General features: G+C 36.3%; 1 protein-coding gene across 2 annotated transcripts in view; it reads right to left on the bottom strand.

The window, feature by feature from the left end:
* UNC13C (unc-13 homolog C) overlaps window positions 1–15,191 on the bottom strand; it is a 590,366-nt gene that overhangs the window by 358,940 nt on the left and 216,235 nt on the right. For both annotated transcript variants that reach the window (XR_009007737.1, XM_007194906.2), the window contains 2 exons: window positions 10,014–10,241; window positions 8,913–9,054 (listed from right to left, as the gene is read on the bottom strand). Coding sequence is in view for 1 of the 2 variants with exons in the window: in XM_007194906.2 (XP_007194968.2) it covers window positions 8,913–9,054; window positions 10,014–10,241 (370 nt within the window). In the remaining variant the exon portion in view is untranslated. The remainder of the gene's footprint in view (window positions 1–8,912; window positions 9,055–10,013; window positions 10,242–15,191) is intronic.

Here is a 15,191-nt window from a genome sequence, read left to right on the forward strand (position 1 = left end):
AAATCAAATCCTTGATTACATTCAGGCTGTCATTTTAAAATATTAACCTGCCATGCTCTGAAGACATTTTTATTTAACTGTAGCATTTAAATGTTATCTCCTATGGAGCTTAGTTTATGCTTAATTCATACTCAGCCCTGGGCTGAGCAGCACATGGCACAGTGGAGAGCCTTGGGCCTGAGGCACTCAGCGTGCCACCCCATCTGGGTAGCTGTGAATGCAACATGGGTGGCATAAGCTTCAAAGGGCCAAGGCAATCACACCTCTGTAAATAACAGCATTATGAATTTTGGGTGCTCATGTGTTAAAAGAGCTTTTGTGTACACTACCTCCTAACAATAACTTCATTGAGTCAAGGTGGGGAATACTTTTTGTGCACAATGCCCACTGTGAAACTGAGATTCAAAGAGGTTGAGGGGTTTCCTGGAGGTCAAGAAGCATGCTGGATGCAGAACAGTTCTGGAACTCAGGTTTATAAACTTGAAGGCCAGACAGCTTTTGGGTATAAGATGAAATTACTCAAGTCAGCACTTTCCATGGACCCAGTACAGTGCTTTGCATATAAAGGACACTCAGGAAATGCAGGTGGAATTTAACTGATACCCTAAAAAGCAAGTGAAGCTGGTTGTTCAGTCAATACACGAGTAGAATGTTTAAACACCACTGCCGTGCCTATTCAACACCACCATGAATAAATGAGGGCATGTCCACACTCCTACCACAGGCATTGTGTTGACTAGACTCTCTGTTATTAAAATAACTCTTTACTCCAATGGTTAATATTGACACCAATCAAAAAAAGATAGCCAATACATACCTGCTACTGCCCCTCCAGGAGGGAATCAGCATATTTTGTTTTTATTTCCTATGTTAGCAAAAGTGAGGCACCAAGGATCAACTGTAGAGTTCTCTAGAAAGCATAGTATCAACACATATATAAAATTTAAGTCTTCTAACTACAAAATGTCTTATTCAAATGGGCAGACTATACTGCCATTTTCTCTCTAGAACCCACTGGGAGAGACTGACTCCTTCTCCTCCTGAGGGAATGGTTTATGCTAAGCATAACCATTTCTTTAATTGTAGCACAGGAAAATAAATTGGGTCATAATTAATTATGAAATGATTGAATCCATAACTTACTAGGATCCAAGAGCAAAGATAAGGAGCACGTTAGATTTACATAACACTATATCATTTTCAAAGTGCTTTCATATAGATTAGCGTAATTAATTCTCATGTGATATTTTAAAAATTACACATGTTTACAACCCCTCCTACCCCACATTTCTGCAAGGGCTTAATTGGTCATGTCTCTGTTCTCTGTAAACACTGTCCAGAGTGCCGCGTTCTAGAATCACACATCCACAGTTTTTTGAAGATTAAAATTTCAAACTTCATTTTTTAACCCATGGCAAGAGAGGTAAAATTAAAATTGAAATTACTTAGCATTAATCTTTTGAGGGCATCGAAGTGCCATTAGTAGGGGAACAATTAGGCTTTCAAACAAAAAAAATTGAAAAATTACTTCATCTGCATTTTTGTCTTACCAGCTTTGTGACTGCCTGCCTGGCTCAGGTCAAGTGCACTTTTTCCAGAGGAAGAGTCTGAATGTGGGAAAAGACACACCTCTTTATTTCTACTTGCATCTTATTTTTGCCTTCACAATAGGGGGCTGCTTTGTAGTCTTGTCTCTACTATAACCTGTCTAAGCTTTGATTTTCTCATCAGTAAAATGAGGGAGTTGGATAAAACCATGTCTCATGACTTCGCCCAATTTCAGTTCTCTAAATGCTTCTTTCACCAGTACTTCCTTCCTACAGCACCTTGTTCATCAGACTCCTCTTGGCCTCACTATCCAGGTTGGAACCTTTTCGGTATGAAAGTATTACTGCCATTTCTGCTCTAAGTCCTGAAGCTCGGCACAAAGGATGTGATCATGTTATTAATGCTAATAATTGTAAAAATACAACTGCCATTTTGAATATGCTTAACAAGTGACAAAAGCTCTATATACATTATCTCAACAAATATATCAGTCCTGGGAAGTACGTATTATCCTATTTTCTCCATATTAGAAAAGCTAAAGCTCAGAATTGAAGCAAATTGCCCAAAATGCAAACTAAAGCCATACGATGAATAAGCCGTCCTATTTTCAGAATGTCAGGACACATTTTTACACTCTGGTTCACAGGGCAGAACTGTCAGGGTAGTGGGAGGCCTGGGTGAGTTCATCTGCAACATGTACGCATTTTTCAAAATCTGCACATAAATTCACTATGAACTCATTTCCTCCTTCCTTATAAAGGAAGATAAGGTTGCAACTTTCACACTATTTTCATGGTCAAATGAAATCATGCACAGGTAGATTCAAAATAGTATTTCTAGAACCAGTGATATAGAACATCGATAATAATCTTGGAGTTCAGGTAACTGGCAACAAAATTAATTACTGTTGAAAATTTAGGCACTCATTTTTTGATATTCTAGAAGGAAAATATGGAAAATATTTGTGAGCATGATTTCACTTAAAGCTCAAAAATATTTTGTCAGTAAAGTGAAAAATGTGAAAAATATGCTATATATATATATATATTATATGTACAACCTGGTGCAATAAATTTAAATTTGAATTTCTTCTTCCTTGAAAAGGATGCTGTTTTAAAAATACATGTATTGTTGGTGGCTCCTATCAAAAGGAAAATAGGTATACAGTAAATTACATGAAAAACTGCCAGTTAGAATACTGATAACTCATGCTTCCACTATCCATTCCAGTATACTCAGCCCATGAACCATGAATCTTTCTAGCCTGTCCAGTGGGAACAAACACTATTCCTGACGTGACTGAATACTGGGCACTGTCACATCTAGTTCTTTTGGGTGGACCTTACCCTGGTCTTGGGAAGTTTCCTCATATGCATGTACTTATCATTATTCAGCTGATTTGTTAAAGGGGGTCCTTTGCAGGATTATAAAACTGGAATATTTCTACTACTGCATTTCTTTAAATGGATGCTTTACTGCATAGATTGCAACTGAAAATCTATGGCTCACATACCTCCAGAGGTTGTACCTTGTTTGACATGTTCTGTGTTGGCTTTCATACTGTTTTATTTTGTTTTGCTTATCAATTAAATTCAAAGTTCCAGACTTTCTATTCCAGTCAAGAGGGAGTAACGGGGAACTAGAGATTCCCCCCACATGAAAAGTCAAAAAGTGAGCGAAATATATGAAACATTGTTTCTCAATATACTGAAGATCTGTCGAAGAAGAACAGTGATTTCAAGGAGGTGAAAAGAATTAACAAGGTGAGCCTTACCATTACTTCAGCTTACTTCCCTGAGGGAGTTTCCAGGCCACTGTGCAAAGAGAAAACCCAGGTGGAGTCCACTGGACTCTCTGAGTTGGAACCACAGAGTTGAAAATCTGAAAAAGCCAATGTAGCTAGAAGTCACAGGGCATACATACTATCAAAAAGAAGAGAACTGAACAGAAAGAAAGCAACAATCTGCTACAGGGTCATCTTGAGCAATCAGCTGATTAATAAGTGCACCCATGTGATGAAACTACCCAAAGCTAGGTTAAAAGCCACCCTTGAAAGGATTAGACATCACAGTGCCCAACACTCACCAAGGCTAGAAATAGTGCTTGTGTCTACTGCACAGACAAGAAAACCTTATCATTCATGAGTCAGTAGGCAGAGGACATGGAAGAGTCTTGCTTCAGTACTGAGGAATAATTAGCCTGAAGTTGAGTGCTATTTCATTCCCACTTAACAAATTTTAAAAAGCAAGACCTACCTAAAAAACTATATGTTTCCATGTAACTTAACTATGTCTCAGCACAGAGCTCAAGAATATTTAGAGGATACCAAAAGTATCCAGCAACTAACAAAGTAATATTTGCAAAGTCTGTCATCCAATATAAAATTACCAGGCACATGAAGTAGCAGAAAAACACGACACAAAATAAGGGAAAAAAAATTATCAATCAAAATTGACCAAGAATGGACACAGATGTTCGAATTGTCAGTCAAGGGCATCAAAACAATTGTTATAAGTATTGCATGAATCAGAAAGCTAAGTAGAGAAAGACAATGTCAGGGGAATGAGAAGACAAGCCACAGACGTGGAGAAAGTATTTTCAAAAGGCACATGTGATGAAAGTCTATTATCCAAAATATTCAAAGAAATCTTAAAACTCAATAATAATAAACAACTTGATTAAGAAATGGGCCAAAAAGCTTAACAGACACCTCACCAAAGATAATGAACAGGATTGCAAATAAGCAAATGAATAGATGTTTCACATAGATCGTCTCAAATGAAAATCAAATTAAAACGAGGTATCATACGCACCTACCAGATCAGCCGAAATTCAAAATACTGACAATGTCAAACGCTAGAGAGGATGTGGAACAAGAGGAACTGTTATTCAGTGCTGGTGAGAACACAAAATGGTCCAGCCACTATGGAAGACAGTTTGGCAGTTTCTTACAAAACTAAACATACCCTTACCATAGACTCTAGCACTCATACTCTTTGGCATTTACCCTAAGGAGCTGAAAACTTATGTCCACATAAAAACCTGCATATGAATGTTTATAGCAGCTTTATTCATAATGGCTAAAACTTGGAAGTAACCAAGATGTTCTTCAGTAGGTGAATGAATAAAAACACTCTAGTACATCAAGGCAATTAAATATTATTCAGTGCTGAAAAAGAAATGAGCTATCAAGCCATGAAAAAAAAAAAAACACAGAGGAACCTTCAATGCATATTACTAAATGAAAAAAAAAGTCAATCTGGAAATGCTACATACTGTATGACTCCAACTATATGACATTTTAGAAAAGGCAAAACTTTGGAGACAGTAAAAAGATCAGTAATTGCCAAGGATTTGGCGAGGGAGGAGGAATGAATGGATGAAGCACAGAGGATTTTTAAGGCAGTAAAAGTACTTTGGGGGCTTCCCTGGTGGCGCAGTGGTTGAGAATCTGCCTGCCAATGCAGGGGACACGGGTTCGAGCCCTGGTCTGGGAAGATCTCACATGCCGCGGAGCAGCTGGGTCTGTGAGCCACAACTACTGAGCCTGCGCGTCTGGAGCCTGTGCTCCGCAACAAGAGAGGCCACGATAGTGAGGGGCCCGCGCACCGCGATGAAGAGTGGCCCCCACTTGCCGCAACTAGAGAAAGCCCTCGCACAGAAACGAAGACCCAACACAGCCAAAAATAAATAAATAAAAAATAAATAAAATTTAAAGAAAAAAATAAAAGTACTTTGTATGATACCTTAATGATGGATATATGTCATTATACATTTGCCCAAACGTATAAAATGTAAAACATTATGAGAAAGGTAATGTCTACTCTGAATTTTGATTGATTATCTTGTGTCAATGTAGGTTTATCAATTGTAACAATATACCCACATGCTGGTGGGAGATGGTGATAATGGAGGGAGGCTGTGCATGCGTGGGGGTAGCGGGTACATGGGAAATCACTACACATTCCCCTCAATTTTCCTATGAACCTCCCCCCCCAATAACATCTTAATTTTTAAAACAATTAAGTAGAGATATGGAAGATACAGAGACTCAATTTGAACTCCCTGACATGGAAAATAAATGTCTGAGATGAAAAACACAGTGGCTTGGATTAAGAGTAGATTAGACATTACAGAAGAAAAGGTCAGTGAATTTGAATGCCTAGCAATAGAAATAATTTAAAGTGAAACACAGAGAAAGAAAGGGGGGCAGAGAGAGAGGGAGAGAGAACGTAAGAGCATCCGTGGCCTGTGGGACAACTTCAAGAGGCTTAATATATGTATAAGTGAAATCTCCAGAAGACAGGGACAGAAAGAATATTTAAAGAAACAATGGCCAAAATTTCCCCAAATTTAAAGAAAACTGCAGACTCACAGGCCCAAGTAGCTCAATAAACCCTAAGCACCAGAAACACAAAGAAAATTACACCATGGCGCACTGCAATCAAATTGTACAGGTGAGTAAAGAAAACAAAACCTTAAAAGCAATTATGGGGGGAAAAAGACATGTACAAGGTAACAAAGAAGACAACAGATTTATCGTTGAAAATAAGGAAGCGAGGCAAACACAAAGACAATGGAACAATATCGGCCAAGTAAAGTTTTAAAAATGACATTCGGAATCATATGATTCTCTCAATAGATGCAGTAAAAGCATTAGACAAAATGCAACATTGATTTCTGATCAAAATTCTTAGCCTACTGGAAGTAGAAGATGGCTGTCTTAACTGGAAAAGTTGCATCTGCAATAAGCCCAAAGCTAATATCACAGTTAATCAAGAAAGGAACGTCTTCCATATAAGATCAGGAACAAGGCCAGGATGTCTGCTCTTATCACTTTTACTTGGCGTTATACTGGAAATCTTAGCCAAGGCAATAAAGCAATCAAAACCGTATCAGGCTTTCCTTTGTGTGAAAAATGATAAGCCAATTAAAAAATTCACATGAAAATAATTCAAAGGTTCTAAAATAGATAAAATAACTTTGAAAAAAAGAAAAAGTTGGAGGGCTAGCACTACCTGATTTTAAGACTTTATTTATTATAAAGTATAGCTATAGTAATCAAGACCATGTGGTAGTGGCCTATACATGGAGAAAAAGATCAGAATAAAAAAATCCAGAAACAGAAATAATCTCCACACATATACAGAAAGCTGAATTTTATAAAAGGTGCAAAAGTAGTTTAGTACAGAAAGGATAGTGCTTTCAAAAAATGGTGCAGGAACCACTGGATTTCCATATGCGAAATAAAGAACTTGGGTCTATAACTTATACCATATTAAAAATAATCACATCAAAATGTATCATAGACCAACGTGTGAAACATAAAAATATAAAACTTATACAAATAAAAACACAAAAAAATAAAAATGGGCAAAATACTTGGATAGTTAACTAATGAAGATACATGGATAGCATATAAGCAGATTCTAAGATGCCTGAAATCATTAGTCATTAGATAAATACAAAATAAAAGCAGTATAAGATAACAAGACACATGTATTAGAATGGCTAAAATCCAAAAGACTGGCCTTACATTGGAAGGATTTGTATGACCTGGAATTCCCATACACAGGTGGTGAAAATGTATATAGAATGGTACAAGCACTTAGGAAGAGTCTTAAAAATTAAACATGCTCCTAATATATGTTCCAGCTATTCTAGTCTTAGGTATTTATTCAAGAGAAATGTAAACATATGTCCATACAAATATAAGTGCTCCTAACAACTTTATTTTTTAATAGCTAAAAACTAGAAACATACCAAATGGCCATTGAAGGTGACTGCGTAAACAAACGGTTATATTTTAATACAATGAAATGCTACCTGGCAATAAAAAGAAATAAATTATTGCTAAACCCTACAACATGGATGGATCTCAAAACAGCTATGCTGAGTGAAAAGAACCACACAAAAGAAGGACGCATGCTATAAGATCTATTCACATAAAATTGTAGAAATGCAAAAAAAAAAAAAAAAAAAAAATCTATAGCACCATAAAGCCAGCCAGTGATTGCCTGGCATGGGGGGGGGGGGGCAGTCAGGATGGATGGCTTTAATGGGGCATAAAGAACCTTTTTGGGTTGATAGATATGCTCATTTTCTTGTCTGTGGTGATGGTTTCATGGGGTATACATATGTCAAAACTTAAATTGTACAGTTTGAAGATGTAGACTTTTTTTTTTTTCCAATTATACTTCAATAAAGTTCTTTTAAAACTTTCACATCTCCAGCTTCTCCTAAGAAACTGGAAACTCTAGCTGCACTGCAGCTGCAGGACTGCATGGCAGTGGAAACTGTCTCTTTCCCAAGTCACTTGCTCTCAAGTTTGCCACAGTCCTTGTCCCTCCCCTTTGTTGCCGTTATCCTACTTTATTCACTTACTTCACTGCCTTAGGAATAAGAATTTATGACTATCAATTGATTTCTTATCTTCTCTAAACAAACAAAGAGATATTAAAATGGTTTCTCCCAGCAGTCTGAAGTAGAAATCATAGAAAGCTCTTAACTTTTTCCATGGTACTCTCTGTTATTGGGTCCCAACTGCTTTTCCACACCCTTTTCTTAACACTCCCTTCATCAGCCAATATACATGTGAAATTCTGTATTTTATATATACTCTTGTCCACATTCCCAAACAAGCTGTATGTGTTGAGTCTGCTTATTTAGCATGTTTATGAGATCCATGTTTAAACTATTAACAAAGAAAGAAGGAAAGAAAAAGAACAGTCTGCCTTTAAACTCACAGTTAGGGCTTTTCATTTCTACCAAATGGTAACTGGAAGTTACCTTATCTCTCTCCAAGAAGGGGTAATAGAAAGAAAAGAACCCTTGACAAAAAGATGATTTCTTGCTGTTTGGTACAGGATATAAGAGGTTTAAAAATAAATGACCTCACAGAAAATGAGAGGTTTTAAAAGTTATCATCAATAATTTCATCAGTACAGGCTGGTGTAGCTGTAATGGGCCAGGTGATGCCCAAAATCTTTCTATTGTCTTTAGTCATCAATCTTCAGATGTCAAGCTATTGCTGAATCAAGCTTGTAAATTCCTTACTATATTGGGTCAACCCAAGTTACAGATCATGTCATAATCTTTTTTTGTTGTTCTCCTGCAAACTCACCCAGCTGTGCCAACTTTTTTGTTTGTAATATTTTTTTTAAATTCACTTGCTTCCCAAGATGAAGAATAAATAATAAATATTATGAGGTTACTGAGTTCATAAAATTAGTTTCACTTTTTTTATAATTTATGCATAGATACAATTAAAATATGAGATAATTACTGCTTTCATATTTTGCATGCCTGGCTTAAATTTATCCTGAAATATTTTAATATTTGTAATAGTTTCATTATTTACTTACAAATAAAACTTCTCATCCCATACTGGATTCAAGTTTCCAAAAATGGTTTTAGTTCTTCTTTTGTTCTTTCCGACTTGAACTGTAACATATGGGTCACTTGACCCTGTTTTGTCTTTTGCCTGCAAGCCTTGTGCAGAAACCACTGAAATAAATCAAATTCAACCTTTTAATATAAAGATTTCCTCAGAAACAAACAAAAATGGTAATGAAGGAAACATTTTCTATTTCGTTGTCCCCTTGGTTTGTAATGCAACCCCATTGCTCTCATTTTCATGAGCAACAGGACTTAACAAAATGTTTAATAAAAGAATGAATCACGGAACATTAAAACCTTCCTTTGATGGATATTTGCTTTTGCCTGTAATGAACAATAGTGGTATACATACATATGCATATTAGCTATATACTCATATATATCACTGCACCATGTATAGATAAAGGAGAATGCACATACAATAAGCAAATGACCCAATGTAATTCAAAGGTCTGTGATTTAAAATGTATTTATTTATTTATGAATTTACTGTCAGTATTGATCAACTCAACTCAGTAATAGAAGCTTCTTTATTTTACCTTTTGAATACAATATGAGTAAGTTAAAAGGCGTGGTAAATATCCACATGTAACATATGCAGCTGCTGTTACTTACAAGCAACTTCAGAAGTTCAAGTTATTGGACATCACTAAACTCAGATTGCCGAATCAAGGATCAAATGAACGAGGGATATCGATCCAGGAGTAAATAAAACAATATTTGTTTTCTCATTAAGAAAAACTGACTGAAGGGATTACTGACTACTCTTGTCATCAGTAGCAGGCAGCAACAAAACTAGTCTCTTGTAAACTGCAGCGTATTGATGAGTATATTACAAAACAGAACTTTCTTCCTCTTGAAGAGCTTTTGATTAGAACAAGACATAGACTGAAATGATTTCAATTATCTAGTACACATTTCAGAAATTTGAAGTACCAATTCGACTTCAATATTGACAAGATTGAAAAATTCTATTTATCTTACCTATAACTATTAGTAGCAGTGATTTCTAAGACATATAAAAATCTCAATATGGAATGAAAATTTTAAAAAAGACTTATTTTTACCTGTAATGGTTATTTTTGCTGACCACTTAGACGTCCCGTCCAGTACACTCTGTTTGGCCGCCTTTGTGTACTGCACAAAATCTTCTTTAGAAATCTGAAACATTTCCTGAATTACTTCAAACACCTCTGGCCTGTTTGTCTCCCTGATCTTCATTCTTTCTTTCATGGCTGTAATAATGGTCTGAGTCTTGTCTTCCGCACCATGCTTAGAACTCTTTTCTGCTGCCCCTATAATAGAAAAATCAACGGTGATGTAAATATACATGAAGTTACTTTTTGAGGGACCAAGAGAGGGAGAAAAAAAAAAGGAAGAACATGAGAATGAATGAATGCTTTCACTGTGAGGAGTCAGGGTGGCTTTTTCAAAAAATATCAGGGGAACGAGCTCTATGTTGAGACTAGCCCTTGTGTTACTGGCAAGGAAATGGACCTCCACGATCCCAGTTTTTTCAGTTGTATTACTGAACTGAATCACAGTTGTGCAAATATTTGGTTTGAATTTTTAAAAACAAATTTCAAAACCAAAAGGAACGCACACAATCAAATCTGTCATATACCACACATATTTACTCACCGAGTAACCAAAACAAAATTGAGAAACAGACTGGATGCATATGGCAAATGTCACTTGAAAATCAATATTTCAAATACTTGTGTTCATCTAAAGTACCTAATTATTTTTAATTGATGAAATTTATCATAATGAAAAGCTTAAATTTTTCCCTGCAAAATAAATACCACCACTATTTGTTACATTGAAATATAGGGTAAAATTTTACTTGGAATGAAAGTAATTCTGCTGGTTAAAAAGGATGTGGAAACCACTGGGCTGGACTACCTCTACCTCACGGACCACAGACTTGAACTCTCATTCTGTGATATGGCCATAGTTTTAAACAGGCTGAATTTTCACTTTCCACTCAAAACTCTGTTTTGTTTTCTAAGACTGTTTTTTCATGATCGGTCTTAACTTTTTGGGCACTTTTGTTTATAACACAAATCCTAGCAATGAAGGATTTCCAAAAGCCAATTCTTGGGTCCCTCACCTTTTCCAACTACCAGCCGGATAGTCTTATGTGGCCTCTGCGTTGTTCAGTATTCCACAAGCAAATAGTGGACCCTGATTCCAGCTCTCATGTTTCCTTACTGAGTTTGAAGTAGGAAAGCAAAAGCCCATGTATCAGGGTCTATAGGAACTGTCGCTGCTGAAACCAAACACTGTTTGATACAGAAGCAACTGAGATATAATGAAAAGAAGAAGAAAATTGTGTCTATAGGTGGTAATCATTCCAACTTTTATCTCCATGCCTGTAAATACTGCCCAACTTGTATTATATTTTTTGAAATATTGTATTTCTGAAATAAGCATACTAATAGAGTTTAGAGACTGAATATGATAATTTACCTGTACAATTCCTATCACAAAGGATAGCCTCAGTAATGTCCTTTGAGTCTACTTCTGTGAATGTTATACCCAATTTAAGTACAGAAGCTAAGACAAAATACAAAAAGTCAACTCTGAACTTTCCTCGTAATAAATTCATCTAAAATTTAACAGCAGTATTTTAGTGAACATCTTCATTTATTTGAAAATAAAACATTTATTTTCTAAAGTAGAAAAAATACATTCATAGTAATCAAAGTATAATTAGAGTACACTAAAAGAGATGAAAAATCTATTGGCAGAAAGGGCAGTTTCCTTGTCTTTATCTCTTTTTTTTTTTTTTAACCTTTGAGAATTTATACCACATTTAAAAAAAATACTAAACATTAATGTATGCCATTTAAGATATAATTTGAAAGGACATTCTAAATGCCCTAGTCATCTGTTAAAGCATGCCCTCGAACAGCTACACATTTGTGAATTGTGCACCTTTAAGCAATTAAGCATTTTTGTAATTTGTCAGTAATGGTTTAGCTCCACAGAACATTAATTCTTACATGGTAAAATTAGCTTAGGCCACACTATATAGTTACAACTCCCCAAAAGGCATATTTTACTTCAAGTATTGGAATATTCATTAAAAAGAAAGAACAGCAGTGCCTTGAAAAAGTCACCTACAAGATTCAAAGTGCCTCAAAAGTTTGGTTTGTAAAGGTCATTCTAAGAATGCTCAAAGTGTCATAAAAATGTTGACTTCCCCCAGATTTCTAAACAACAATTACTGTTGTGACTATTATGCCCTCAAAGCTCTAGAAAAGTGTGTTAAAGTTCCCAAGAGTTAAATGTATTTTGGATTATTTTTCTAAATTCAGGAAGAGCCAGCTGACTGCCATCCACATAATAAATGTTCATTCTAGTAGTAACTACGAAATTCAAGGCTGGAATGTCAAGAGATTTTTCTTCCTAAGAAACCAAATCTCTGTACCTAACAACTGCCGCTTGAATTCTTTTAAGGAATTAATTAGGAAAGCTTGACAATTAGCTTTGAAATCATTCACCAATGCTTTTGATATTGGAGTAGAATAACTACTCAATATGTACAGACAACATACAGACCCATAAATTGTGAAACCGCCAATCTAGGAGAGAAAGTTAATAGAGACTTATGTTTGAGCCTTTTAACTGTTATTTCTAGAAAAGATATATAGCTTTTTTTAAGTTCTACTTTTATATTTTTGATCTGAAGAAAATGATTCAAAGTAGATCTATTTAGTTCAGGGATACAAGACAAATTCATAATTTTTGTAACTCATCTACAATGACTTTTCATTGCCCTGTTATTTATTGAACCTATATATCTCATCTTATTTTTCTAATGGTAGTACGTCAACCAGAGATCAACAATAAAGGAGATCAAGAGATATTACACGGTGAAAGCACTTGGTAGAGTAATACATACTTTACCAAGTGCTTTCACTGTGTAATATCTCTTTTGATCTCCTTTATTGTTGATCTCTGGTGACATATTACTGTATTTCAATGAAGCTGCTAGAATGCAAAGAGAATGGACTTGAGGACACGGGGGTAGGGGAGGGTAAGCTGGGACGAAGTGAGAGAGTAGCATTGACATATATACACTACCAAATGTAAAGTAGATAGCTAGTCGGAAGCAGCTGCATAGCACAGGTTGATCAGCTCCGTGCTTTGTGACCCTCTAGAGGAGTGGGATAGGGCGGGTGGGAGGGAGGCTCAAGAGGGAGCGGGTATGAGGATATATGTGTACATATAGCTGATTCACTTTGTTATACATCAGAAACTAACACAACATTGTAAAGCAATTACACTCCAATAAAGATGTTAAAAAAAAATCAGGCTCTGGATCATAAAAAAAAAGAAAAGAGTAATACATTATCCAAATGGAATGCATCTTTGCTACTTTTAAAAACACTTAGGGACTTCCCTAGTGGCACAGTGGTGGTTAAGAATCTGCCTGGCCGCAGTGGTTAAGAATCCGCCTGCCAATGCAGGGGACACGGGTTCGAGCCCTGATCTGGGAAGACCCCACATGCCGCGGAGCAACTAGGCCCGTGAGCCACAATTACTGAGCCTGCGCGTCTGGAGCCTGTGCTCCGCAACAAGAGAGGCCGTGATAGTGAGAGGCCCGCGCACTGTGATGAAGAGTGGCCCCCACTTGCCGCAACTAGAGAAAGCCCTCGGCACAGAAACGAAGACCCAACACAGCCAAAAATAAATAAATAAAATTAAAATATCCCCTAAAACTTAAAAAAAAAAAGAAAAGAATCCGCCTGCCAATTCAGGGGTCACGGGTTCGAGCCCTGGTCAGGAAAGATCCCACATGCCGCGGAGCAACTAAGCCCGTGCGCCACAACTACTGAAGCCCGCGTGCCTAGAGCCTGTGCTCCGCAACCAGAGAAGCCACCGCAATGAGAAGTCCGCACATCACAACGACGAATAGCCCCCACTTGCCGCAACTAGAGAAAGCCTGTGCGCACTGACAAAGACCCGAAGCAACCAAAGATAAAAAAATAAATAAATCAAAAAATAAATAAATAAAAACACTTAATTGACAGATTAATACAATTATGCACAACAAAACTGCAAGAGATTTCAACCTTAGACAGAGGCAGACTTATCCCACATGGCTCCCTTCCACCTAATTTAATGGAACATCCAATTAACTAGAAACCTTCATTTTCTTTAATTTTTATTCATTACCCAAAGCATCTAAATTGCATATAAAAGTCAGTTTCACCACTTTTACATGGCAACTTACAATTTCAGTTTTCCTTCCAAATAATTATCTATATGCATGTAACAAATGTATGATTCCACCGTGGTCTCAGTCTCTTCTCTTTCCTATTTTTCCAAACAGCTGTTCTAAAACATTTCTACTCTTTTCAAGTCACCTACCGCAGCCGTCACTCTCCATTCTCAGCATATGATCTTATCTCTTCCTTAACAGAAATGCAGGCTTTCTAAATTCAGTGGTCACGTTTTCTCCCCTCCCCCATGGAAAAAAGCTGAACAACAAAAGCCAAACTTGATTAATAGCATTAGCAGATTTCTGTGGTGTAAATACTCCTAGCATGGCTGATTTCAAGGAACTGCCTCACAGAATTCTTCAATATTTATCAACCAACACTGACACAACTACCTGAATATATATATATATATATATATATATATATATATATATATACACACACACACACACTACTCTTCAAGGCCAACCACAAGTAAATGTGTATTCCAAGTATCTAACACATTGCTTGGAAAATAGGATACACTCAATAAATAGAGAAGATAAAATGTTTATTGGGGGAATCTAAAAAAGAAACAATATATTTGAGTATTTAATTGGCTCTGGGTTTAATTTAATGTGCTATAAACTTCTTGCACACTGTGACCACAAGGTCAAAATCCTGGAAGAAACAAGAATGAATTCTATCTAAAATGATAAACATGCTGTGGAATATATTTTATGAAGAGACAAAATACACCTGGCCCTCAGCTTCAGATTTGGGACTTTCAGAAAACAACTGGGTGCCCAGCATTATAAAGCAGAATTTGGTTGGCATATATACTTCATGAATTTAATAACGTAAAGCAAGGGCATAAAATCCAATTATAAATGCAAAAAAATCAATCAAGACAATCACTTTTAAATAAGGCAAGAAAGCATGGTGCTCATGGTGCTCTGGATATAGAAGAGCACAGCCTTGTGTGTGAATCCTGATTTGCCACTTACTAACCATTCGAACTTGTGCTAGTTA

Source organism: Balaenoptera acutorostrata, chromosome 3 (genome assembly GCF_949987535.1).
Source record: "Balaenoptera acutorostrata chromosome 3, mBalAcu1.1, whole genome shotgun sequence".
NCBI lineage: Eukaryota > Metazoa > Chordata > Mammalia > Artiodactyla > Balaenopteridae > Balaenoptera > Balaenoptera acutorostrata.